The sequence below is a fragment of the Corythoichthys intestinalis genome, chromosome 22, assembly GCF_030265065.1.
Source record: "Corythoichthys intestinalis isolate RoL2023-P3 chromosome 22, ASM3026506v1, whole genome shotgun sequence".
NCBI lineage: Eukaryota > Metazoa > Chordata > Actinopteri > Syngnathiformes > Syngnathidae > Corythoichthys > Corythoichthys intestinalis.
Genome location: NC_080416.1, coordinates 27,075,832 through 27,103,316, shown reverse-complemented (window position 1 = coordinate 27,103,316; position 27,485 = coordinate 27,075,832). Strand labels below are relative to the sequence as shown.

General features: G+C 40.7%; 1 protein-coding gene across 14 annotated transcripts in view; it reads right to left on the bottom strand.

Annotated features, from left to right (window-relative positions):
- Positions 1-27,485, bottom strand: part of macf1a (microtubule actin crosslinking factor 1a) — a 319,162-nt gene that overhangs the window by 36,079 nt on the left and 255,598 nt on the right. For 13 of the 14 annotated variants that reach the window (XM_057828763.1, XM_057828754.1, XM_057828757.1 and 10 more), the window contains 11 exons: positions 14,470-14,631; positions 14,230-14,400; positions 11,329-11,495; positions 6,915-7,074; positions 6,097-6,423; positions 5,376-5,460; positions 5,001-5,227; positions 3,117-3,323; positions 2,801-3,028; positions 2,502-2,720; positions 2,217-2,420 (listed from right to left, as the gene is read on the bottom strand). In XM_057828763.1, the coding sequence (XP_057684746.1) occupies positions 2,217-2,420; positions 2,502-2,720; positions 2,801-3,028; positions 3,117-3,323; positions 5,001-5,227; positions 5,376-5,460; positions 6,097-6,423; positions 6,915-7,074; positions 11,329-11,495; positions 14,230-14,400; positions 14,470-14,631 (2,157 nt within the window). The remainder of the gene's footprint in view (positions 1-2,216; positions 2,421-2,501; positions 2,721-2,800; positions 3,029-3,116; positions 3,324-5,000; positions 5,228-5,375; positions 5,461-6,096; positions 6,424-6,914; positions 7,075-11,328; positions 11,496-14,229; positions 14,401-14,469; positions 14,632-27,485) is intronic. The other variant, XM_057828753.1, reaches the window with a different exon arrangement.

Sequence of the window (27,485 nt, the reverse complement as noted above, 5' to 3'; positions counted from 1 at the left end):
TAAGTAAAGCTTGTCATAATTTTATCGCATCAGGCGGGTCGGCTCCCAAGCTCAATGAGGACCAAGTCACATCTCCAGGTCCTCCTCTGAGAACCTGGGCAAAAAAAATATGTGCACCCCTGTACATAGTTAACACTTATATTCAAGATTTATGTTCAAGATTTAAAGATTTAAGATTTAAAGATTAAAGATTTAGATTTAAGATATATAAGATTTAGATTTAAGATATACATATAAGATTTAGATTCATATTTAGTTAAGGATTTAAACATTTAAATGTAATACTTCTGTGGACAGTGTGGAGCGGCTCGATCGACTCACCTGAGGATTGCAAGATCGCGCCCGAGTCCGAGAGTAGCGGGTATTTCAAGATAACAATACAACAACCATTTGTTTATTTTAATTTTTTCTAAAATAACATAATAAAAAGTCCAATGCTTAAGGGAAAAACAATTGCAATGACAAAGAGTTAACATTTACTAGTATTTTACAAATCAAATGCATTTTTATTATTTTTTTTTTAATATGAAAGGTTTAAAAACCCTTGAATGATGTTTTTTTTTTTTTTTAAGTTAAAGCTGCTGTATATAAAATACATAAAATTAATTGCATATAAGTTTAAAACTTGATTGGATGACGGTCTGCCCGATCTTACCTAATTTGATAGACACAGGAGGGTTGCCTGTCACGACAAATAATAAACTTGCCATTTGTTTCGGGTGCGACACGTCAAACACAGCCGCTCTGCAACTGGTGTGTACTTGCTGCTTGACTTTACTTTACCAGCCGTGTTTCACTTTCGCAGATGCCGCTGTTGTATAACTGGGGTAAGCTGTTAACACGCAACTGCGCACTCACAGCAAAACCTGCGTGTTCGATAAATTCTGATCGGGCAACACCAGTAGTTCCACTTTGTAGTTACGTTATAGCGTCCTCAAAAATCAAAACATTTAAAGGCGAGACTGAAATTTATGCAGATTCTAAATGAATGCAATGTCAATAGATTTTTAAGACCATTCAAAATTGTATTCAAGACCTTTTATGATATTTCAGGAGAGTTCTAGACATTTTAAGGCCTTAAATTAAAACTTGGATTTGAGACTATTTCATAGACTTTTTAAGAGCCTCGCAGATTCATTCCCTGATGTAGCACTGTTCTTGTGTTCAATATGAACATTTTGTACAACAGTTTTAGTTCAGTTGTTTAGCCTTGTTGCATTTGATGAACGTTTACATTGAATGAATTTAATCTTGCCATTTTAAGCACAGCATTAAAATCCTTTTTTCTACCATGAAATATGAACTCCAGAAGTTCAATAATTTTTTTTTCCGACTAAAATTCTACTCCTTCAGTACAGGTTGATTAACTGAGAAGCTTTTTATCTACGTTTACCATTTTGTTGACGCAATGCTTCATTTTGAAAATGTCAAAATGCTGATTTTCTTCGTGGAAAACACCTTTGGCATTTACTGCCTTAGAAAAAAATTAATTACAAAACTACATTTCCATTTTCATGTTCAATCATTTTAACTTTGTGCCTTTTCGTTTGAATGGGCTTGATTTATTATTTTCCAACTAAAATCAATAGAAAGCATTAAGCTCATCTCTGCGCTCTATTTTTTCATCAGGTTGCACAACTACAAAACACACATGGGCTAATGCATCTAATCTAAAGAGGGGAATAAGGACAAGAACTAAATAAAGGGGTTGAGTCAATCAAATCTTGTGCGCAAGGCGGCGTGCAAGAAGGAAGCAATCTGTCTTACCTCCACCAGCTGGGTGACGGCAGTGAGCAGTGACCATGGAGAAAGTGGAGGTGGTGGTGGTGGTGACATGGGCGACAACACACAACCCATGAGGCGCGACGGCATGACGGACGGAACAAAAGGATGAGTTGGAGACAGACGGTTAAAGGACAGACAAGGAAAGTTAAGAGGACACGGTGGAGGTGGACGGATGGGATGGATGGAGGGTGGAGAAACAACACATCCAGTTAAATCTGACTCATGCTTTCACAGTGCAAAAAATGGACGGCGGCAACCAGAGGTGGATGTAAAGTCATATCCAGTGGAAAAAGTCTAGTCTAGAAGGTTTTTCTTGTGGAAAAATGACCCTGAACCCATCTCTGATTGCAGCAAGTCAGTCGAACAACACATTCAATCATCACCAAAAAGCACACCCGTGCTGTTAAGTTCTCACATGGAGTTTGTCCTACCTGCGCAGACTGCGAAACGGCATCGTCCAACAACGCCGCGCGACTTTTGACTTCTTCTTTGATGGCCAGGTAGCGGCGCTCGGCTTCGGCATAGCATTGTATCACTCGCGGGCCCTCCGTCGCGCTCAGCTCGGCCAGCGAGGGTCCGATCTTTAGTAGCTTGTCGATGTGTGGCTTGTGCTCCGCGATGGATTCTCTCAGAAGCTGGACAAAAAATATTCAGTGTATTTGAAGTAAATGGTAAATGTCAAAATTTTGGTTGAAAGTTGTTTTTTTTTTTTTTACCCTCATCTGGTCCTGCTGCAGACGTAGGGCGTCCGTGTCGATGGCGGGCGGCGGCAACTGCCCAATTAGGTTTTCGGTCTCGCCCAGCCACGGCTCGAGTTCCTCGTATGTCTCCCAGAAGCGGGCCACGAGCACCTGAGCCTGCTCCAGGGCTGCGAATCGCTCACTGTGGCTCTGGTTGACAGCATCGTAGCGGGCGCTTAGCGAGTCTGTCTTCACCTGAAGATGGCATTGCATAGGTTTCAAAACAATGGATTCCTATTGGAAGCTGATGTTTTGAGTGGGTCGTGTTCCCTCACCATTAGCGCATCCTTCTGAGCGTCGCTGCACGTCTCCAGGATGTCGTCCCTGGTGGCGAGCAGCTGATCCACAGTGTCCTTGTGGCGAATGATGTCGATGTTGAAAGCCTTCTGGACCTGCAGCTGGGCCACGGTCACGTCGGGTTCCAGGCTCAGCGGGCCTAATGACATTAGCTTGCGCTCCGTCTCGCCCACCCAGGCTAACTCTGCATCAACAGCCTCCTCGTACTGTCATAACGATAAAACGCAGGGGCAATTTGTTATGACTGAGAAATAATAGTACACGATCAGAAATAATCCTGCTTTGCCGCATTACCTGCTGTGACCTCTGGATGGCAGCCTGCACGAGCTGCACCCGCTGCGTGATGGTGTCGTCGGCCTGTCGGTAGCGCTGATTGGCGTCGGCGACCAATCGATCCAAGCCTTCGCGGGCTCGCCAGGGCACCAGATCCAGCAGGGCGCTGCCCACCTCGTTAAGGGTGTCCAACACCAGCCGTTTCTCGGCCGACACTTTCTTCAACTCCTAGGAATAATGATAGCGATAATGAATAAAAACAAAAATGGGTCGTGTGGAAGATTTGAAATGTAACAATCCTCTAGTGGTGCAACGATTAGTTGATTCACTCGAGTAATTTAATTATAAAAAATCTTGGAATCAAATTTTGCTGCTTCGAGGATTCGTTTAATCAGAGTAGCGATGTAACGGTTTGTTTTGAAAGTGTTTGCATTTAGTTTTATTGATTTGGGTGGATACACTGTCCTCTAGGGGCAACAGTGAATTTGCCATAACATCTAACATGGCTGAATCCAGCTGCTCCCTCTTAAAGTGCATGTGAGACAAAAATGCATGTTTATTTCATATTACAGGTGATATTTTATGCTCCTGAATGAAATGGACCACTTGGACGTGTTCAGAAGCCATCGATACATTTATTCAATTTTTTTAATCCCGCGCTATGAAAATGAGAGAATTCCGGCCAGTCTCGGATTGAGAAAGAAGGCGGATGTGACGTTAACGGGAGACATCTTCACTATACAGCCATACTATTGTATGCAAAGGGACTGCGGATCGAGCTGATTTTGCGGATTAATTCGTTTGTTTTTCGTGTCACGCCAGCCCAATGTGCTGCAGGCTTTTGTTGCAACACCAGGGAGAGTGGTGTGAGCCTTTCTGGGTTCCAAACAGATATTGTTCACCACGAAGAATGGGCAAAACAAATCCGACAACCGTGGGACCACGAGCACTGCCTGCATGCCGGGGCCACAGCAGGGGACCAACGAGCGGAAACTTGCTCACCGCTGGAGGCTGGCTGGTCACCTCCACCACCGGATGTGACATAAGTCGGGATAGTTTTGTGTCATTTTTTGTGTTCGGAGGTGAGGAATAGCCGTTCGGTTCGGATTAACATGTAGCCTAGCTCTTAGTCTCAGAGTCCACGCAGGGAAATGACAAGAGCAGGACGAACTCCGGTGGCATAAAATACCCTTTGAGAGGTTGAAGAAGTCGGCAGTTTTGACCATTATGCAGTAATTTAGCGCAGTCATACTAAATAAATGCATTTTTAATATTACATATTCCATTTAGCACACGACTGTTATTTGTCATGACCATACCAATTATTTAGCACTTGGGTAAAAATACTAGATACAAAGAATATCCTATACAAATATTGGAGTAGAGAGATAAAAACGATGAAATTTTGCAGTCTGCTCTCTGTCGCCTTTTTCTCGTTCTGAATCTTCCTGCTACATTGGGCTGAATTCTGATGTAATTGCTACTCTGCTGAGGTCATCACCCAGTTGGAGGCGCCAGAGCGCTATAATGACAGGAGGAGCTAAACAGTAGATTAAAAGACTCATTTCTCGTTATCGGTGCTTTGCCAAACTCTTGTATATAGTCGAATCATCTCAAAATATGATTTCACATATTAATGCTATCTAAGATTTCTTTATGGTGTCACAAGCACTTCAGGACCAACATAAGGTTGGTTGTACAGTTTTGTTCGAGCTAATATGATTGTTTATGCATTTGTAATTTAGCTTTATATCTCCTAAAATTTATTCTGAAACGTAATAAATGTTGCTGATCCAATTGCTCGATTAGTTGAACTAATTAATAGATCAATCGATTACTTACTGTCTACTCTTTATCCTCTGCCAAACTTGGCCATGATGACCGCAAATTATTTTGATGGCCTACCTTCTGTCGCTCCTGATAAGCTGGTGAGGCGTCGGGCTCCACATCGTTGAGCTCAGCTTCCACGTCATCCAGCCATTGGTTGAGGTCGTGGTGGGCGCTGGCGAATCGCGTGGCCAGCTGCAGCGCCTGCTCCAGGGTGCGCAGAGCTTTGCTGCTGCCCGCTGTCATCTCCGCATAGCGAGACTTGATGCCGTCCAGCTTCTCCTGGATCAGAAGAACCTCTTCGCCTGAGGGATGAAGTTCAAACAGTGAAATCCAGAACAAATCATGACTGAAGGCTTAAAACAATGATGTTTAACAGAAAAAAGTAAAGAATTGGAACAGGAAATTCCACCAGAACCTATGAATATTGAAGAACTAAACCACTAGACCCACCTGTGGTCTGCTTGAGTAAAGCTTGTCCATTCTTGATTGCCTGGTCCACTGTTTTTTTCCTGCTTACAATTTCCTCATTTAGAGACTGTAAAAAACCAAAACAATGGCCTCAGTTATTGCCAACAAAGGGTACAAAACAAAGTATTGAGATGAACTTTTGGTATTGACCAAATACTTATTTTCCACCATGATTTGCAAATAAATTCTTTAAAAATCAAACAATGTGATTTTCTGTTTTTTTTTTCGACATTCTGTCTCTCATGGTTGATGTTTACCCATGTTCACAATCACAGGCCTCTAATATTTTCAAGTGGGAGAACTTTCACAATTAGTGGTTGACTAAATACTTATTTGCCCCACTGTACAGTAGAGGTCTCTCTTAGCCAAATGGATGCCAGGAAGATGCTAGGCAATAGCCCATGGTAAAGCAGCTATATCTATGTTACGTTCAGTAAAGTCTGGGAGCCGCGAATAGCAACCCATACTGTATTTTTGCCTTTCATATCCTGAAATTTCTCTCTTAACAACAGTCAATATTTTCCCGTTGAAGCATGTTGTAACCTAAAACTTTCGTATGTAGAGACGTTCGAAAGTAGAGGTACCACTATATAATCTTTTTGTGTCGGGGTCCCCATTTGGCCACCCTCCAAAATTACATATTTCTAATTTTTTTGCTTAAGTATACTTTTTGAAGTTTCTATATTTACTGATGCGGTCGTACCAGGGTATGTTTATGCTGTTCGGCCAGCACGTCAGGTTGGTAACTCTGCACCGACACTAGTGCCAGCCTCTGGCCCACCTCGGCCAGCCAGTTGAGCACTTCCACCTCGTCCTCGCCAAAGAGCCGGGCGTTGGCCAACGCCTGCTCCAGCAGCGCTGCCCGCCGCGCGCACCACTCAGAAAGTTGGGCGTGGCCCGATTGCACCGCCTCCACGCGCTCACCCAGCCAATCGCGGTCCGCCGCGCAACTGAGCAGGGCCAGCGCTTGGCTGAGGGAACGTAGGCGGTTCACGTCGGATTCGTGGGCGGACACGTCGTCTTGGATGGCCTGGGACGTGTTTGTGTGTGCGTGTGTGTTGGGTGGAAGGTGGAATGGAAAAGAGAACAAAAGATGGAGACAAACATAAAAATAAGCATGCTGGTGATAAATCATAAAACAGGAACTCAAACTGGATGACAAAAGAAAAACACCATATAAAATCATAAGGTCACAACAAAAAAAGGTCAAATAATGAATATGAATAGTTTTATGAGTCATGTTCCTCTTTTTTAGTGTAAAATACTAGGTGTGTGATAAATTACCATTTGTTTTATTACTAGTAGCAAAAGATGCCAATATGTCATATCCAAAAGTGGGTTAACTAGTTGTATTGTTTTGATTAAAAAGCCTTTTTTATTATTCAGGCTATTAACAGTGTGTTAACAGTCTAATTCATACCCAATTTTTAAAGTCATTCTAAATTCGAGGTAAAAGTGATTAACAATAAATACTTAAAATTTGTTTGTATTCACGCACTGGCTTTAATCCTCATGGCGTACCTTGTGCTTAACGATCTGCTGACTGATCTTGGCCGTCTGAGTTCCCATGGGCTCGGCGGAGCTCAGGCGCCTCTCGGTGGCGCTCAGCCACTCGCCGAGCGGCTCAAGAGCCTCGTGGAAGTGGAGCGCCAACACCTGCAGCTCCTCCAGCTGCCTCTGCCTGATGGCGGAAGATGAAGAGGACACTTTTATATTAGCATTTTATTGCTTTTTATTGCCCTGCTCAGACCGAATTGAGTATCCACCAGGTGTTTCTTGAATGGTTCAAGAGTCTACACATGAGAAAAGTTTACAAAAAAATGCGGTTTTATAGCAGTTTCATAATAAAAGGGTTTTACAAGGTGTTAAGTGCAGTGTCGTTAATCTTACTTACCTAACCCTAACTCTAAAAAATTAGTTACAAATGACTTCTCTCAAAAACTAATTGAGTTATTAACTGAGCAGTGTTGTTAATTTTACTTTAAAAAAGTAATTAGTTACAAATTACTTCTCCCAAAAAGTAATTGCGTTAGTAACTCAGTTACCTGAATTTAAGAGTAATTAGTTACTTAGCAAAGTAACTAGTGATAATTTTCATGTTTTGTTTTTTTTTCCCTCTCCAAAAAAAAAAAAAAAAGGTCACACAATGTGAAGTTTAAAGGGTTTTTGGGACAATTGGCCCTAGCCCAATTCTTTACCCTCCACTTAACTAGACACAAGGGTATTGCGATAACTAGATAGTAACCTTTGCTATGTGTGGGAGTCATTTAAAGTTGTGAATCAACCGTTAAAGTTGTTAAAATTGCTCCCGCTATTGCATTAGTTCCCTTCTGTCTACTTTCATCATGTGTAAGTTTTAAAACTGTTTCATCATTTAAAGATAGATTTAAGTCAAGATTTTGCCGATTTAGGACCATTTTAGATTAAAAAAAAAATAATAATAATTGGTTGGCTAGGAAGGATCTCTACAACAGAGCCTTCCTGAGAGGTCTACTGCTTTAAGATGGCGGCTGTTTACTAACGCATGTAGTCCTGAAACATGTTGCCAATGCAGCCGTGTCTAACATTTGCATCTATTTCTATAATATGTGATATCTACCGTATCATGTGGGCGTAGTTTGTAGGCTACAGTCAGGTATTATTGGAGCCACCTAGCATCGCATTTTCAACGGCGTCTTCCCCACTCCTGCTCTGCTCTCTCGTCTCCGTAAGTCCGTCTCTGACTTTTTTTATTCAACCAACTTAGTAACGCATAGTAACGCACGCCTTTCCCGCCTCAGTAACGGTAATGGCGTTACCAAGATGAGAAAAGTAATTAATTAGATTACTCACTACTGAAAAAAATAACGCCGTTAGGAACGCCGTTATATTGTAACGCCGTTATTAACAACACTGTAACTGAGTTACCTCATTGTAAGACTAATAAGTTACTTGGCAAAGCACCGTATTTTCCACATTATGAGGCGCACCTAAATGCCTTCAATTTTCTCAAAAGCCGATAGTGCGCCTTATAATCCAATACTCCTTACCCTGGTACACCAGACTCAACGCTGTTCCAGCTATTGAGTCTGGCCACCATTCAGCAGACAAAATATCCAGGGCGGAGCAAGCCACAGCAAACAGATAGCGGAGTGGACCAATCAGCGACTGGCGGACGTGACGTTAGGTAAGGCGACGAGGGACTTGCGTGTGGAAGTAAAAATACGAGGAAAGCGGAGTTTATTCAACATGGCTAGCGCGAGACAGATTGTTGTCAATGACTTGTGTCGATGTGTTTTTGGTAATTTAAAACTGATTTTACCGTGGACTGGAACATATTCTCGGCTCTCCTGTTCGTCATCTGTGTTGTTGTGGAGACGACTTCCGACGCGGAAGAGTGACTTTGCTCGTTGAGAACACATAGACGCACATAACCGAATGATTGGACGGTTGATTTTGTTCTTGCTCGAGAGGCCATTAATGGGCTGGGTCCCAGACTATTCTCACAGTGTTTGAAAAATACTGGGAGAATAGTCTGGCCATGCCAGGCAAAATACTACTTATATATGGATCAATATTAGTTAATTAACATTCCCTTTAACGCAACACCAACAACTACTACCACTGCACTTTATATTGCAGTGCGCCCTGGATATAAAAATAGTTTTCAAATAGGCCATTCATTGAAGATGCGCCTTATATTCTGATGCACCTTATAGTGCAGAAAATATGGTAACTGACGTTACTTTTATAGTCCAGTGCGGCTTTTCTATGAACAAATGCCGTTTTCGTGCCAAATTTGGTGGGTAGCGGCTTATAGTCAGGTGCGGCTTGTAGTGCAAAATTTACAGTAATGGTCTGTTAGTCAGACGTAACAATACAGTCACATGACCATACACACAAGCTTGCAGTTGGAAGTCCTATGATCACACCAGCCTGTTCCATCACGTGGCGTCTATAAAGCACCATACAAAATAAACTGTCGTTAACATTACTCGAAGGCACAGATTTCAACCCCTCACCCAGTTGTTATTTGGCACCGAAAGACCACATAAAACTGGAGATATGATCGTTTAATTTAATGGTAGGAAATCCGTTTTCTGCACTAGAGGATGCTCTTTGGACTGGTGATGTTTCATTTTTGTAGATTATTCTAGTCGGAATTCAATTATATTTGCCTTTTTTAGCCTAATATGGTCATGTTACAGCTTATAGTACAGTATAATAACTGCTCATATAGATGGCGTGCCATGAAAAAAGAAAATTGTACATTGAAAAAAGGTATTCATTACTTGAGTATTCGTTTCACCAAATACTTTTTTACTTTTACTTTACTTGAAAAATTTCGGACGATAAGCCCCTACTTTTTTCCTTCATTTTGAATCCTGTGGCTTATAGTCCAGTGCGGCTTATTTGTTGATTTATTTGGGTTAAAAGGCAACACATGTCTCCTAGCATGCATTGCGGCGCTACAGAAATAAATAACAATCAAAATTCATGTTCTGTGCTAATTATTTCTTCAGTTACTGTTCCAGTTGTTTCATTAGTTTCAACCTCCCGCCCAGTTTTTATTTGGCACTGAAAGACCACAGAAAACTGGAGATATGATCTTTTATTTTAATGGTAGGAAATACGTTTTCTACACTAGAGGGCTTTGGACCGGTGATGTTTCATTTCTGTAGATTTTTATAGTCGGAATTCAATTATATTTGGATTATTTTTTGGCCTGATATGATCATGTTACAGCTTGTGTTCTGTGCTAATTATTTCTCCAGTTACTGTTCCAGTTGTTTTATTAATAGCTTGGTATGGTATTTGGTAACACTTTATTTGACAGTGGCGTCATAAGATTGTCATAAGACGGTCATATTTATGACATGACACTGTCATGGGCATTACTGGATGCTTATGACGGATGTCATTAAGTGTCATCCAGCAAATTATGTCAGTAACACCATTTATGTCCAGCTTGGATCTTTTACATCCATTCAAAAGTGAGATAATTTGCCAGGTAACACTAAATGACATCTGTTATAAGCATTCATAAATGCTCATAGCAGTGTCATATCATAATTATGATTGTTTAATGACAGTCTAATGGCGGCACTGTCTAATAAAGTGTTACCAAATACGTAAAATAGCAATTAATGAAACAACTGGAACAGTAACTGAAGAAATACTTAGCACAGAACATGAATTTTGATTGTTATTTACATTTGTAGCGCTTCAATACATGCTAGGAGGCATGTTGGACAACAACAGTGTTGAATGCAGGTGGGAGCAGAGGTTGACTGTCTCCCCCAAGGGAGCAGTGATTGCCAAACGAAGCTTCTTGAAGCAATAAAGCCTTGCAACCAACTGGTTCAAAGCTTCAAGGTGGTTCATTTGGTCTTATGACAGTCATATGGTGCTGCTGTCAAACAAAGCGTTACCGGTTAATGTCTTTTGGCACAAATATCCCATAATACAGTGAGGACAGCTGCGGCTAACAGTCCAGTGCGGCTTATCTATGAACAAATGCAGTTTTCATGTCACATTTGGTGAGTGGTGGCTTATAGTCAGGTGCGCCTTACAGTGCGAAATTAACACTAGTTAAGAAATATTATCTTGAAGTAACGCTATTTTTACATGAATAAAACTTTTGGCTACTCTATCCATCCCTGGTTGAAACTTGTTTCGAGGGCTAAAGTCTAAAAGGCAATAGGTGCAATTTTGTAACATGGAAGAAACAGAACAATTTGGCCAGGGCATGGCCTTCCTTTGTTTAAAAGTGTTTTGAATTTTTAAAGTGAATCCATGCTCATCGCAGATGTTATGCGTCCCACCCTGACGGGAATTGTTTGTCTTTTTTCATGTTTGCATGATGACCTCACAAAGTAGTCATTCACCCCACAAACCAACAAAAGAAAAGTGTCTTCTCTGAAGCTTCTTTCAAAAGAAATCTACAAGACGCTACCTCGAGCCGGCCTTGTCCAGAAGGTCGTTCCACCTCTCGGCCAGACTGCGCAGCTGCGTCTGGATCTTTTCTCGGTCTTGAGCGTCGGCGGTGGACGCAATGCGCTCGCCCTCAGCGCGGATCATCTCCACCGTGGGCCGTCTGTCGTCCAGCAGCCTCTGGAGCAGCTGGAGGAGCAGTTAATAAAAGCTTTTTCAGACCAAAGCAAGAAAATAACTGTGCTGAGTTGATTAGGCTGAAAAACACTCAAAACTCTGTGTGGGTTGCAGTGCTACAATCAGTTTGCTGTCCTCTTTGATTCTAATCTTGGAATCAGCTGAGTTGCAGATGTAAACAAATGTGAGTGATGGCTAATAGCGCTCGCTAGGACACAAACAGGAAGTAAATGTTTGATAAACAACTGACAGCAGTACTCATTTATCTCCATTTGTCAGTCAAACAGCTATATTTAATGCTGCATCAATCAGCGATAATACATTTAGGATAATTAAATCGCCTAAACGAAACGCGCAATTTTCCGATTGTTGAATTTAGCAGAAATTTGATGGCAAAGTTAAAGGTCTCAAGATATACAGAGCAATACAAACGTCAAAATGACTGTTTACAGTGGGGCAAATAAGTATTTAGTCAACCACCAATTACGCAAGTTCTCCTACTTGAAAAGATTAGAGAGGCCTGTAATTTGCCATGTTTACATGGAGCCAAATATTCCAATTACAATCGGAATATTTGTTCAAACCGAATAAATGTGTTCCATATAAACACCTCATTCGAAATGAACAGGCCCAAACCGAATGGAATTTCATTCCGATTCACAGGGGTGGAATATTCCTTTTCCCAAACCGATTAGAAGTAAAATTATATCATGTAAACAGGGAAGCGGAATGGTGTCTGGTTGCGTTCTTTCTGCGCATGCTCCGTACTGACGTGGTGACGTCACTTGGTGACGTAAGTAACATCACTTGCAACATGGCTTCCAAGCACACGCACAGCGCACCCACACAACTTTTTAAATGAACAGCGTATCATTCTGAAGTTTTGTTTCCGCTCGAAAAGTTAAAACAGCAGCTGATCTGACGATCGATCTCCATGTTTTGCAACGTGAAGCTTTGTTTTGATTAATCTGCGCATGTCAGACGGCAGTTGTCAAACGTCCTTTCGGAATAAAGGCAGTCACATGTAAACGCTGGATCGGAATAGATGAAGTGACATGTAAACAGCTGATGTGAAATTTCCATTCGGAATGATTTGAATCGGTATGAATAAAAGTCAGTATGTAAACGTGGCTATTGTCAACATGGGTAAACCTCATCCATGAGAGACAGAATGTGGAAAAAAAAACAGAAAATCACATCGCTGGATTTTTAAAGAATTTATTTCCAAATTAGAGTGGAAAACAAGTATTTTGTCACCTACAAACAAGCAAGATTTTTGCCTGTCAAAGAGGTCTAACTTCTAACGAGGCTCCACTCGTTACCTGTATTAATGGCACCTGTTTTAACTCATTATCGGTATAAAAGACACCTGTCCACAACCTCATACAGCAACACTCCAAACTCCACTATAGCCAAGACCAAAGAGCTGTCGAAGGACACCACAGACAAAATTGTAAACCTGCACCAGGCTGGGAAGACTGAATCTGCAATAGGTAAAAGACTTGGTGTAAAGAAATCAACAGTGGGAGCAATTATTAGAAAATGGAAGACATACAAGACAATAATCTCCCTCGATCTGGGGCTACATGCAAGATCTCACCCTGTGGCGTCAAAATGATAACAAGAACGGTGAGCAAAAAAAACCCAGAACCACACGGGCGGACCTAGTGAATGACCTACAGAGAGCTGGGACCACAGTAACAAAGACTACTTTGTTAGTAACACAATGCACCGCCAGGGACTCAAATCCTGCACTGCCAGACGTGTCCCCCTGCTGAAGAAAGTACAGGTACAGGCCCGTCTGCGGTTCGCTAGAGAGCATTTGGATGATCTAGAAGAGGACTGGGAGAATGTGTTATGGTCAGATGAAACCAAAATAGAACGTTTTGGTAGAAACACAGGTTCTCGTGTTTGGAGGAGAAAGAATACTGAATTGCATCCAAAGAACACCATACCCACTGTGAAGCATGGGGGTGGAAACCTTATGCTTTGGGGCTGTTTTTCTTCAAAGGGACCAGGACGACTGATCTGTGTAAAGGAATGAATGGGGCCATGTATCGAGAGATTTTGAGGGAGAATCTCCTTCCATCAGCAAGGGCATTGAAGATGAGACGTGGCTGGGTCTTTCAGCATGACAATGATCCCAAACACACAGCCAGGGCAATTAAGGAGTGGCTTAGTAAGAAGCATTTCAAGGTCCTGGTGTGGCCCTAGCCAGTCTCCAGATCTCAACCCCATTGAAAATCTGTGGAGGGAGTTGAAAGTCCGTGTTGCCCAACGACAGCCCCAAAACATCACTGCTCTAGAGGAGATCTGCATGGAGGAATGGGCCAAAATACCAGCAACAGTGTGTTAAAAGCTTGTGAAGAGTTTCAGAAAACGTTTGGCCTCCGTTATTGCCAACAAAGGGTACATAACAAAGTATTGAGATGAACTTTTGGTGTTGACCAAATGCTTATTTTCCACCATGATTTGCAAATAAATTCTTCAAAAATCAAACAATGTGATTTTATGGTTTATTTTTCCACATTCTGTCTCTCATGGTTGAGGTTTACCCATGTTGACTATTACAGGTCTCTCTAATATTTTCAAGTGGGAGAACTTGCACAATTAGTGGTTGACTAAATACTTATCTGCCCCACTGTATGTATTTTTTCATCTAGAAAACTTTTCTTACACTCAAACCTCACAGTCTTTTAGCAGTTCATTGTTATTCCATCTCATAGATTTGTTACTAGACTCCTACCTTCTGCTCTTGAATCTGCGCTTTGACCACACGATATTCAGCGGACGGCGGCTTTTGATTGGCCACCAGCTCCTCGGTGTCGCTTAGCCAGCTCAGCAGCGGCTCCAGTGCATCCTGGAACTTCCCACAATGCAACAGGGCCTCCTGCAGCTGGGCAATCCTCTCGGCCACCTGCAGACCGCACAGGTTTACACATTTGCCTATATTGCGTGTTTTCTTTTCATGTATGGACTCACTTACCCTCTTGTTGAGGGAGTTCCATCTCTGATTGGTCGCGTCCAAGTCGTGCTCCAGTGCCTGCGTATCCGTGTTTTTGGCGGCGCTCTGGATCAGACCCTGGCCTACTGCGTTAACGTGCTGCAGCTTGGCCTGAACGCCGTCCACCTGCTCTCGCTCTAGAGCCTGATGGTGGAAAGACACGAGTCTTGAGTTAAGTCATACAATCTCAGTCATAGCATATTTAAATCAAGTCAACTCGTCGTTCCTAAAATTGACGACTGGAGTCCCCACACCTCTGCGTATTAATGACTCCCTGGCATTTATTGAAAGAAAGAAATGACAACTGCCACGTAGAGAATAGTCACAAATGCAACACTATAACGTCCCGCATTTAGGGTAAGGAGATGACAGACAGACTGAAGACAGACAAGCCAGAATGGGAAGACGAGAAAAGCGACTGGGGTGCTTCAGTGAGGGGGATTATGGGGGATTAAAGGGGGGCAGGAATAAGAGGCGAAAAAAAGAAAACGCTGAATCGACAATACTTGCACGATTGCACCCATTGTTTAGACCATGAATACATACATGACTACATACGCGCCATATAATACTGAATAGTAGGGGTGTGACAACATATCAAAATGATTATATATTGCGATACTTTGTAGCCCAAAAGGTTATCAATATCTTACTGCCAAAAATCGGTATATGGCGGAAAACACAGACAAGACTGAAAAAGCAGTTTCTGCACTTGCACTCCACTTTAAAATAAACTGTTGTATTTTAGGCCAACTGTTGTGTTTGATAGAACAATATGTCTATATGCTGCCATAGAGGTTCTATGTCGCATTAAGCCCCCGAACTATTTTCAATTTGTCCGATTTACCCTGGAAACCTCAGTTTACAGATGTCGCGCAACCGCTTTTGTTTCAACCCAGCCATAAAACGAAGCTCAGAAATTATATTATTCGAAATGCCCGTCATTTTTAAGTTTAGAATCATTAATTGATGTCTAATATTTCTAATTTAAAAAAAAAAAAAAAAAAAAAAAACTTAAAAAATTATTCACTCGCAGATATTTAACTTTTAAACAAATTACGTCACAATGAAAAAAATGGTGTCTGTAAAAAAAGTCATGGATATCTACCTCATAACTATCGCTTAATTGTATTTTTTTAAAGTCCAACCTGCATCAAGAGTTAGCATAACATTACACTGTGTGAGCAGGCTAATCTGCAAAACGGTCAGGCAAGCCTCCACAAGTCACAAAGAAGTCAAGCTAGCAGTCCCTCATTTGGATCATTTTTTGCATTATGTGCATTACATTAATGCAACGCGGTGGCTTCAGAGTGCAAGTCCCTTTACTAAAAAAAAAAAAAAAAAAACTGGGCGCTATCCAAGAATGGGTCCACTTCAGGGGGACACTGACATGAACATGAGCTGACATAAAAAAATATGTGGAATGAAATCACAAATCAGAATTTCATTAAAGTACATTGGTTCGAGTCTTGGGGTAGTCCATTATGCCTCAAATATAGATCAATCCTTGGATATCTCAGATATTTTTCATTATTTTTTTCCCATATCACTTTTATATTACAATACTTTAAGTCTAGGGGTGCTCCAGTGTCATCCAGAAGTGGACACATCTTGGGTACCTCTCCGCTTTGTTAATAAAGGAACTTGCTCTTCAAAATGTTTTAGTAGTTTTTGAAAACAAAGGTTTGAATCGAATGTTGTATCATCTGAACCAGTGGTTCTTAACTGGGGTTCGATTGAACCCCAGGGGTTCGGTGAGTAAGCCTCAGGGGTTCGGTGAAGGTTAAGAAATGCAGAGCCATATTTTGTACGCTGACTAAATCTAGGCAAAGTGGCGTTTTAGACCAGTTTTTGGACTGGATTGCCCTCAATTTACAGGCTTTATTCCATTTCTTTCAACTGCTAGCCTGCTATCTAATGGAAGGTGAAATCGGTTTGCTCAGTGGAAGGTTGACTGACACTTGGTATGAGGATGTATAGCAGACCTACAGACAGCGTGAACTGCGTGAATAATTTAAGGGGATAAAAATGCGTCATTTTCACCGCCTGTCTGTCTCATCAAGATAGATTTTTTTTGTCTTTCGTTTGTAGTGACCACTACCTCATAACAGAATTCACCTAGGGAACTTGTGTGGGGTATGTGCCTTGTGTTTACATCGTTCTCCACATTTTTCTCATGCTTCTTCTTCCAACTTCCGTTTCCTGACAATTTCTCTTCATTCATTTCCTCTCATGGTCCGATATGGGTTCTTACCAAATGCGCTACTGCCCTCCAGTGGCCAGTTTTATTGCTTTAAAATGGATTTTGAGCATTGTGCTTTGGAGCAAAGTTGCATCAGAACCTAGAGACGTTTCTTTTGAAAAAAAACAAAAACAAAAACGTAAAAGACGTATAAATGCGTTTTTGTCTGTCTCATCAAAATAGATTTTTTTTTGTCTTTCGGTTGTAGTGACCACTACCTCATAACAGAATTCACCTAGGGAACTTGTGTGGGGCATGAGCCTTGTGTTTACATCGTTCTCCAGATTTTTCTCATGCTTCTTCTTCCAACTTCCGTTTCCTGACAATTTCTCTTCATTCATTTCCTCTCATGGTCCGATATGAGTTCTTACCAAATGCGCTACTGCCTTCCAGTGGCCAGTTTTATTGCTTTAAAATGGATTTTGAGCATTGTGCTTTGGAGCGAAGTTGCATCAGAACCTAGAGATGTTTCTTTTGAAAAAAACAAACACGTAAAAGATGTATAAATGCATTTTTGGGACACTGAAACAATTAAAAATAGAACGTATTTATACGTTTTTGGGAGCAAATGACTTTAAATGTACCGACTTTTATTTTTAAGTATAGTTGTATTCTCCACTGTGTTTGTGTACCTGGACACTGCATGCGTGCAAGCCATTTGAAAGCAGCTGTGTTCTGTTGCGGTATCGGGTGTGGATCTGTCCAGAGCGGGATGTGCGTGAAGCAGGAACAACAATAAGCTGCAGGCCATAACCAGTCCCGCCCTGCGTGTGTGTGTGTGCGTGCGCTAGATAAAGTACACACTCTGCTTACTTTGTAGTTGACTTCTCCTCCTCTCTCTGGCCACAGTCCACACACAAGCGGCGTTGTGGAAAATGTCCCACATACTTGCCATTCTTCCATTCCTCCGCCAGCACGCACGCACGAAGAAACCCACGCGCCATTTTCATTGTATTCTTCCTCACCACGAAGTGAAACCACACGATACGGCAATTTCATCTCCTTTTTATGCCCGCGTTTCTACATGAACAAATTTGGCGTACTAACTCGGCACGGACAGAAGATTCAGGGATATCAAACTTGTTTTTCGTCACAGGGCACTTGATTTTAGATGTTTCAGTTATAACTTAATTGTATCATGTTAAGGAACAAAAAGGGGGAAGGTAAATGTTAGGCTTAGGTAAGGTTAGATAGGCTAATAAGGTCAAGAATCAGCTGCCATGCTCCTTTTAGATGGCTTGAAAGAGGAGAAAGGGAGACCATCTACTTCAAATTAGAGGCGGTTACTTCTGGGTACCTCACGATACGATTTGCGATACAAAGCTTTTGATAATGATTATCTTAATAATAGTCTTATGGGTCGGAATATACAGAAAAACAAGCTCTTTTCATCCTTCTTCTGTGAATTGAAATGAATTGAGTTCATCACTTGTAGACGTCCAATTCATTTGAATTGGGAGGGTGACAGTGAATGAACGAATCCCTCCTTCTTCAAAGAGATTGGACATCTATGGCTGTCAATGGCAACCAATGAATTTAATTTTAGGGCATTTCAGGCCATTTGCTGTTGATTTTCGGTCACTTCCCGTTGATTCAAATACCTCCATGATGTATTTAAAGGGAACCACGGATAGAAAGACACGTAGTTTTAAAAAGATAAATGTTGTACGAGCTATTAATAATTTGATATTAAAACCCCTCTTAATGTTTTCGCTCCAATAAAAATTGTAAAATTTGTTGACGTCGCAGGACGGTGACGTCACATGGCCACCTTGAACGTACTTCCACAGTGTCACTCTTTAACTATGTAAGGTAGTGATTTAAATACGCCACAAGGTGTCAAAAGCGAGTTTTAAATTAATTAGAGATCAAGCAAATGAGTACGTTTTGTCCTTTAACTGACGCCGTAGTTTTATTTTTATTCCCCAGTGCAGGACCACTGTGCCTTATGTTCAATTGAATGTTTTGGCGATGGCAATTAATAATGGCTCCCAGCATCATCAGTATATTTGTTGAGCTAAACGAGTCGCTAAAATATTCTAATAGAGTTTGACCAAATTCTAAGTTCTATGTGTATTTTGCATATCTATTTTGATTGTGAATTTGTGAATGCTAGTTCTCTTTGCATTGTTGTTTAACTCTGTGAGAATAGGGCCTCATTTTCTTTTTGTGAACATTATTTTTTTGAGAGATATGAATATTATTTTTGTTGTATTTTCAGTGTATGACACCTATATTCAATTGTATGTTGTGAAGGAGGAGTTGCCGAAGTTTATGCCAATAAACGGCGCGGTCCGAGCTACCAATCTGAACGCCGGTGTCCACTCGCCTTTTTCTCTGCCTTACACCACAACACCCTAGATCTCAATGTGCAAAATAAGGCGTCATTATAATCTGTTGGGCAGAAAATGATAAGAAAAGCCAGCAATCAAACTAAGTTTAATACATTTATTTGTTTTCCGTGTCGCTTATTCACCGGGAAGCAAGCTTCGGGAGCAACATCTGATAAATCTGAGAACACCGGCAGGATGATGATCGAGCTGGACAACGCTTTTACGTGACAAAACTAAGGTAAGACGTCATTAGACGCCATTAGACGTCTCAGTAGAGGCAAACTGTATCAACGTTTTCGTGTGCTGTGATGTATGGGGTATCTGCAAAAAATAAACTGCTGTGTTTCACTATATACCATAAAGTACACGACAGCTCTGGATGCTAACTATCTCCATAATAATATTGGAATAAGTTGGATCACACAATAGTTTACCGTGAAGATCTGCAAACAGTTGTTGACATCAAACACTCTTCTGCTCTCGTCACTAGAGCAGGAGAGTGCTGTCACTAGCGAACTTGACATATGAACCCTATTCGTCTCATCCTGTCTTTCCTGTTCATTTTGCTTTTGCTGTCGTTCTCAATAATGTTTCACTCTGGTTCAAACTGGAAGGGCACAACCGATGACATTTATGTATTTAAAGAGTGACACTGTGCAAGTTCGGCAGCGTATCCATGTAACGTTACTGCCTTGCGACATCAACAACAATGGCGACCTACTAGTATTTACAACGTGTTTTACAAATTTTATTAAAATGAAAACATTAAGAGGGGTTTTAATATCAATTTATTAGGGCTGTCAAACAATTAAAATTTTTAATCGAGTTAAGCACAGCTTAAAAATTAATCGTAATTAATCGCAATTCAAACCATCTCTAAAATATGCCATATTTTTTTGTTAATTATTGTTGGAATGGAAAGATAAGGCACAAGACGGACATAAACATTCAACATACTGTACATGAGTACTGTATTTGTTTATTATAACAATAGATGGCATTAACATTATTAACATTTCCGTATGTGTATTTTGCATAGCTATTTGATTGGGAATGCCAGTTCTCTTTGCATTGAGCGCTTTTCTTTTTGTGAACATTATTTTTTTGAGAGATAGGAATACTATTTTTGTTGTGCTTTCACTAAACGATACTGTAGCGACTTAACTGTTCAGCCCAAATGCATGATGGGAAGTTGGGCAACCATGACTGTCAGTGGTGGCTGCAAATGGTATATGGCACGTTCTGCTTTGTGTTCAATTAGGTGTGTTACGAAAAAGAATGCCTCCTGCTCCGCCCAAATTCATGATGGGAAGTTGGGCAACCATAACTGTCAGTGGTGGCTGCAAATGGTATACAGTATGTTCTGCGTTGTGTTCAATTAGGTGTGTCAAGAAAACGAATGTCTTCTGCTCTGCCCAAATGAATGATGGAAAGTTGGGCAACCATGACTTTCAATAGTGGTTGCAAATGGTATACAATATGTTCTGCGTTGTGATCAATTAAGCGTGTTAAGAAAAAGATCGTCTCTTGCTCCGCCCAAATGCATGACGGGAAGTTGGGCAACCATGACTTTCAGTAGTGGTTGCAAAAGATTAAGCCAATAAAAGGCGCGGTCCAATGAACACCTGTGTCCACTCGCATTTCTCTGCCTTTTCGGTCTCAATGTGATAAAACGGCGTAATTGTAAACTGTTTGAGGCAAAGCATGAACGGGTCATTCCGTCCATGCGTTAATTGTGTCAAGTATTTTAACGTGATCAATTTAACAAATTCATTTCCGCCCGTTAAAGCGATAAATTTGACAGCCCTACAAATGATTAAAACTCGTACTAACATTTATCTTTTAAGAACTACATGTGTTTCTATCTGTGGCACCCTTTAAAGTGAAAGAATCTTATGATGGACCTGACTCTATACTAGTGTGGCTCTCAAGCCAGGTTTGGTCTCAAGCCCACATTTTGATGGTCTTGGTCTTCATTTCAAACGGCTCCGCGGGCAAACTCATGATTTTCTGACCAGCAAATATAAATAAATATATTCAATTTTTGTGTGACTCACATTCTACCGTAATGGCCGTGACCACATATTTTGGGGGATCAGTGATTGCTCGATCACTAAAAATATAACTGATCTTGTCCATCTAGAGTCACTTAACCACATTAGCTTGGTTGCAGACACTCTTGGTCATTAATATTAGCATATTAATTGCACCTGTAGGGTATTTCCATATTTTCGCGACCCAGACATAATGTTTACAATTTCAACTTCTGACACCTTTAATTTGAGAAAGAGTGAAGCTTGTATTGACGATCCATATAGTCACTCTGTGTGATAATTTTTTTGTGGCCATTAGATGGCTTGATTACTCTGTCTTTTCTTTGACAGTGAATTCAGGTAGATAATACCTGTTTAGTGAAAGCTTACATTTGGCTCAGATTCACACTGTTCACGCATTAAAAGTTATTAAGATGCGAAGACTTGGAGACCTGATACAATTTAGTAGTTGTCCAGAAGAAAGCTGAAATGAATCAAAATGTAACGACTTCCTTTTTTTCCTGACTTTGCCCCCATGCCCTCCATAATATTTATATCAATGTGTCAAGGTGTTTTTGTGTCAACCTGCAAACAGACAAAATAAACTTTCTTCAGCCATGCGGATTAAGACAGGAAGCCATTGTGCCTCAACAAATGCAAATGAATTGCACTTTTTCCCCAGTGCCAACCGACAGCGTCTGTTTGTCTTCAGCCTCTTTCCTCACTTCCTGCCCCTGGCCTCGTCGCCCTCGCTCACTTCCTGCCTTTCAGCTCTCCATCCTTCCTGTCGAGTGAGGAAAACAAGCCGTCGCTCTGACAACATGACGTGACGCCGATAACGAAGCTTGGAACAATAAAACGAGTGTTCCCTCTATCAGGTTTAGCTTGTTGAAGTCTTGCCGCCGTGTTTGTCTAGTGATTCTCATTTTCAGTGAAATCATTTTTTTCCTATTTGCTTTGCCTTTCATGCATTCATTTAGCTTGAATTATCACATCAATCGTCTCACACGAGTGCATGAAACCTAGACTTCAAAACACCTGTTCTTTTCAATGAAATTCTGTGCTTTTCAACGCTACTCCACCTAGAGGAATACCATTAAGGATGGGGAATGATGAGCTTTTTATGTTGAAATGAACATTAAAGTTTTTTTTAAATCTGAGCAGTCATTTGGAAAATGCTACAATAATTAATTCTTGAGAATTAAAAACAGCTTGAAGAGTCAAACAGCGAATCCGAGGCTAGAACATGTCTGTGTGCTCACACCCTCCGGCCGTCAAACAGCATGCTAAAGCTACATCCATCTGTCTGTCTAGTCTGTCTTGTTTGCGGGGCACACAAACGCAAACTGGCCCTTTAAATGAGCACAACGGTGATCCAAAAGACCTTCTGCCGGTCTGCACAGCTGCCAGCGGGCATGCTATTTGCTCTTATCTCGGTATCAAAAAGCTAGCGGGAGCGCTAATGCATGCGCACGCGCACGCAGGCTGTTTAACTCTCACCTCCTTATCTCGTAAACAAAAGCATCCAAGTGTGGATGAGAGAGTGTTTGAGGGTGGGTTACTTGACAACAAGCCCAAAAAGGACTCCAGAACACAGCAGGCATCAATGTCACCTTTGGCAAACTATATTTCATAATCATGGTGAATTTAGGACAAGTAGCATGTCACCCACTTGGAATAACAAACTTCCAATTCTGTGCAATGAATATGGCGGAAAATACAGACAAGGCTGAAAAAGCAGTTTCTGCTCTTGCGCTTCTCTTTAAAATAAACTGCTGTATTTTAAGGCAAAAGAACTGTTGTGTTTGAGGGAACAATATGTCTTTTTCCTGCCATAGCAGTTTCATGGCACATTATGCCCCAGTCTAGTTTTAATTTGTCTGTTTTACCCTGGAGACCCCCTTTTACAGACACTGCGCAACCACTTTTGTGTCAACTCAGCCATTAAAAGGTAAGTAATTATATTTATTATTTGAAATGTCTATCTTCTAATATTTAGTTAAGAAAAAAAAAGACCTTAAAAAATTATTTACTCGCATATTTTAAACTTTTAAACAAATTACATCACAATGAAAAAAAAAATAGTGTCTGTAAAGAGGTCACGGATGTCTACCTCATAAATATCGCTTAACTGTATTTTTTTGTTACTGTCGCATTTTCCCCGATATTTTAGATGATAAATAAACACCGTTTAAAAGGGGAAATATTTGAAAAAGAACATCACGACCACCCCTTGTTGTCTGTGACTTCTGCATTGCGACCCTTGTTATATTACTGTGTTTCACCCATAAAATCCCCACAAAGTCTGGCTGTGGCCATTTACAGCTGTGTCTTGACACTCTGTGATACATGATACATGAGTGTTTTGGATCGAAAAACGTAAGTATGCAGTAATATCTTGTTAAAATCATGGTGTCTTTAATTTTGCTCTCTCATGCTCTCACCGTGAGTTACTGGAAAGCCACAAAAAGACATACATGGCAATCTAACGCAAGCAACAGAATAATAGACACAGCAGGCTAACTGACTAGCATTCTGTCCATTATCTTTTTGACCCTTGTTGCTGGTTCGATTGCTTATTATGGGATGATATTGATGTATTAGATTAGGGCTGTCAAAATTATCGCGTTAACGTTTTAAATTAATGACGTTAAAATGTTCGACGCATTTAATGCACATGCCCCGCTCAAACAGATTAAAATGACAGCACAGTGTAATCTCCACTTATTACTTATGTTTTTTGGTGTTTTGTCACCCTCTGCTGGCGCTTGGGTGTGACTGATTTTATGGGTTTCAGCACCATGAGTACTGTGTAATTATTGACATAAACAACGGCGAGCTACAAGTTTATTTTTTGATTGAAAATTTTACAAATTTTATTAAAGCGAAAACATTAAGAGGGGTTTTGGTATAACATTTCTATAACTTGTACTAACATTTATCTTTTAAGAACTACAAGTTTTTCTATCCATGGATCGCTTTAACAGAATATTAATAATGTTAATGCCATCTTGTTGATTTATTGTTATAATAAACAAATACAGTACTTATGTAACGTATGTTGAATGTATATATCCGTCTTGTGTCTTTCCATTCCAACAATAATTTACAGAAAAATATGGCTTATTTTATAGACGGTTTGAATTGCGATTAATTACGATTAATTAATTTTTAAGCTGTAATTAACTCGAGTAAACATTTTAATCGTTTGACAGCCCTATATTATATACATTAGATGCTTAAATCATAAAGCCTAGGTCCTACGCTTCAAGGCTAAATACAATAAATAGTGTTATGTACTCACATTTATACAGTGCCCTCCATAATTATTGGCACCCCTGGTTAAGATGTGTTTTTTAGCTTCAAATATTTTTTTTTGTTCAAATAATATGGGACCTGAATGGGAAAAAAAGGGAAAAATCCAACCTTCAATACAAGTGCATTTATTCAGTGGGGGAAAAAATCCCACATAAAGAAATAATTATTTGACATCAAATAATGTGTGTCACAATTATTAGCACCCCTGGTGTTAATACTTTGTACAACCCCTTTTGCCAACAAAACAGGACCTAATCTTCTCCTATAATGTTTCACAAGCTTGTTTTTCTGTCTGGTGAACCATTTCTGTGTAGATTTGGCCATATGTTTAGGGTCATTGTCTTGCGGAAAGACCCAGTGACGACCCATCTTCAGCTTTCGGGCAGAGGGCAACAGATTTTGATTTAACATGTCCTGGTATTTCAAAGCATTCGTGATGCCATGCACCCTAACAAGGTTCCCAGGGCCTTTGGAAGCGAAACAGCCCCACAGCATCACTGACCCACCCCCATACTTCACAGTGGGTATGAGGTGCTTTTCACCATGCGCATCTTTCGTGGCACGCCAGACCCACTTAGAATGTTTGTTGCCAAAAAGCTCAATCTTGGTCTCATCTGACCAAAGCACACATTCCCAGGCTTCAACTTGGGACCGTAGGGTGTGAGCATACAGCCTGGGACCGTGTGCTTTGGTCAGATGAGACCAAGATTGAGCTTTTATTAGAAAATTATTAGAAGCTAAAAAACACATTTTAACCAGGGATGCCAATAATTATGGAGGGCACTGTATGTTTCCTTTATGCATATGGAGCCTTTTATTCTCAGTATTTCGCATTCACATTCTTAAATCATAACTGAAAGAATATTTTAAAAGCCCACTGCAAAAATTTAAATATTATGGAATCGGAATTTAACCCCTAAAATTCCTCTGGAAATGTTTTTTTCTGTGCACAGATTAATTCAAGTCAAATCAAAAACTGTATGCAGTCATCATTAACTATACAGCTAATTCCCATTTTAGCCGTGTTTATTTACAAAATAAAACACAGGGCTAAATTAAATCTACACTTACTCACACACCAATTTCCTTTATTATTGTACATCCACCCACATGTCTTAGTGCATGCATATTGATTATCAAAGACTTGAGTAGACAAAGGGGGATCATCTTGAAGTGTTCATTATTTATTATGTACCAAGATGGGTGTCCAAAACATTTTTTTAAAATGAGAAACTTAAAGAAAATTTCAAAGGTCTCAAAATGTCTATTTTCACTCACCTGATTTGACCTACTTTTAAGGTGTCAAAAAATGCCCTCCTGTTCAAATGTTTTCTTCCCCCAGAAAACAGAAATTTTAAGACTTCCGATGACGTATCACAAGTGCATATAGTACAATTTTGAAATTTGGCCAAGTTGGGGTTCTCAGAGCGGAACTTCAAGTCACCTTGAGTGTTTTCCGCCATACACAAAAATAATAGTTCCGTTTTTGTGGGGAAATTCTGCCCCAAAAGCCAGTTAAAGCAACATGAAATTCGGTAGAGTCAACTAATCCTGAGTCAATCACAGTAAGCTCACAAAAAAAATCCAGAAACAAAAACAAAACAAAAAAACAAGTGATCATTTTTGGGACACGATGACTTGTCAGTAACGAAAGAAATGACAAAAACGACAACATTCTTTAAAAATTCAGCCCCAAAGCCATTTTCACTTGGCCACATGAATTATAGTATTCATTACTTGTAGTCAAGCCACAAAAGAGTCTTGAGAAGTCATGCCAGCAAAGACACTGTCCACTATTATGGTTTAAAGCGTTCATTTTGGGGTCATTTTTGAAGATGAGAAGTAACAGCTGATGCTTCTCCTCGTGATTTTGCCCATTTTTTGGTAATCAAGCAGAGAATCTTTGGCCCTAGATAGCACAGAGCCGTCTTGTCACAATCAAGAAAAGCTGAGCAGACATCAACTGATGCGACGACAACAACAAAAAGCAAAAATCTGCATGTACCAGATGACAAATGCAGTTGGAAGCCTGTAGTTATCTTATAAACGCTTTAGTTTTTCAGTCTGGTGAAGCATCGAGGCACTGCCTCAGTTACATCTAATTATCTCACGGGAGTCACATGGTTAGCATTTGGTGAGTAGAGATTGGACAACACTTTTAGCTCTCAGCGCATGCTGCTGCACTAAATACTACATTGCAAAAAGAAGGCAGCCACGACAAGGCCCAACACTGTCACAAACATTATTGTGGACACAACATGTTCATCTGCTGCTCCCTGAAAAGTCAAAATTTGCTTCACAGCATATATTACACAAAGAATAACTGAATCTTTAGGGAAAAAAAGTCAAATGATTCAGATGCGCCCGGCATTCAAAGCATTGTGGACTCCAGCAAAGAGTCCACACAACTTGGCAAAATGTTATAAACTTGACAATCTAACAAGCAGGCTTTCACTGTTTTTAACTTTACATGCAGTACATAAATAACTTGTGATCACTCACACACTTGTGCCCCCCACCCAAATGTAGATTAGCGTTGACCTCCTACCCAAATGCCCACCACAAATACGCGCATACAACTTAGGGCCTGCCACACACAAGTGTTGAGCATCAAATTGCAATCATTTAAAGTTGTACCGCTCACAAACAGCCGGCTAACGATGTTGTCTGCATAACTCTAGCCTGTTTTGAATGAAAAATTTAAATGGCATACCTCTTCCTGTGTTTCAGTGCCTGAACATTCTTCCATCGATTCACTGCCTGAGAGCCTACTTGACGTGAAAGTAGCTCCAGTGGGACAAACTGGGGAAGCCCTCAGGGACCCATCCTCCAAAGAGTTGCTGTCAGTCTGACTGAAAAGGCTTTGTAGCAGGCCTGGCTCAAGCTGGTCCCATACCGGCTCGTTGGACATAAAGTCCAGCGCGGACCCGTCAGACTCCCAATCGCTGTCCTCTCCTGTTACAGAGCCCAGGACAAACTCCACACCATCCAGCCCAGACTGGGTGCTCTCCGAGTATGAGTCTAGATCTTGTACGTCCTCGCACGCCGAGCTGACGTCTGAAGGGCCAGGCT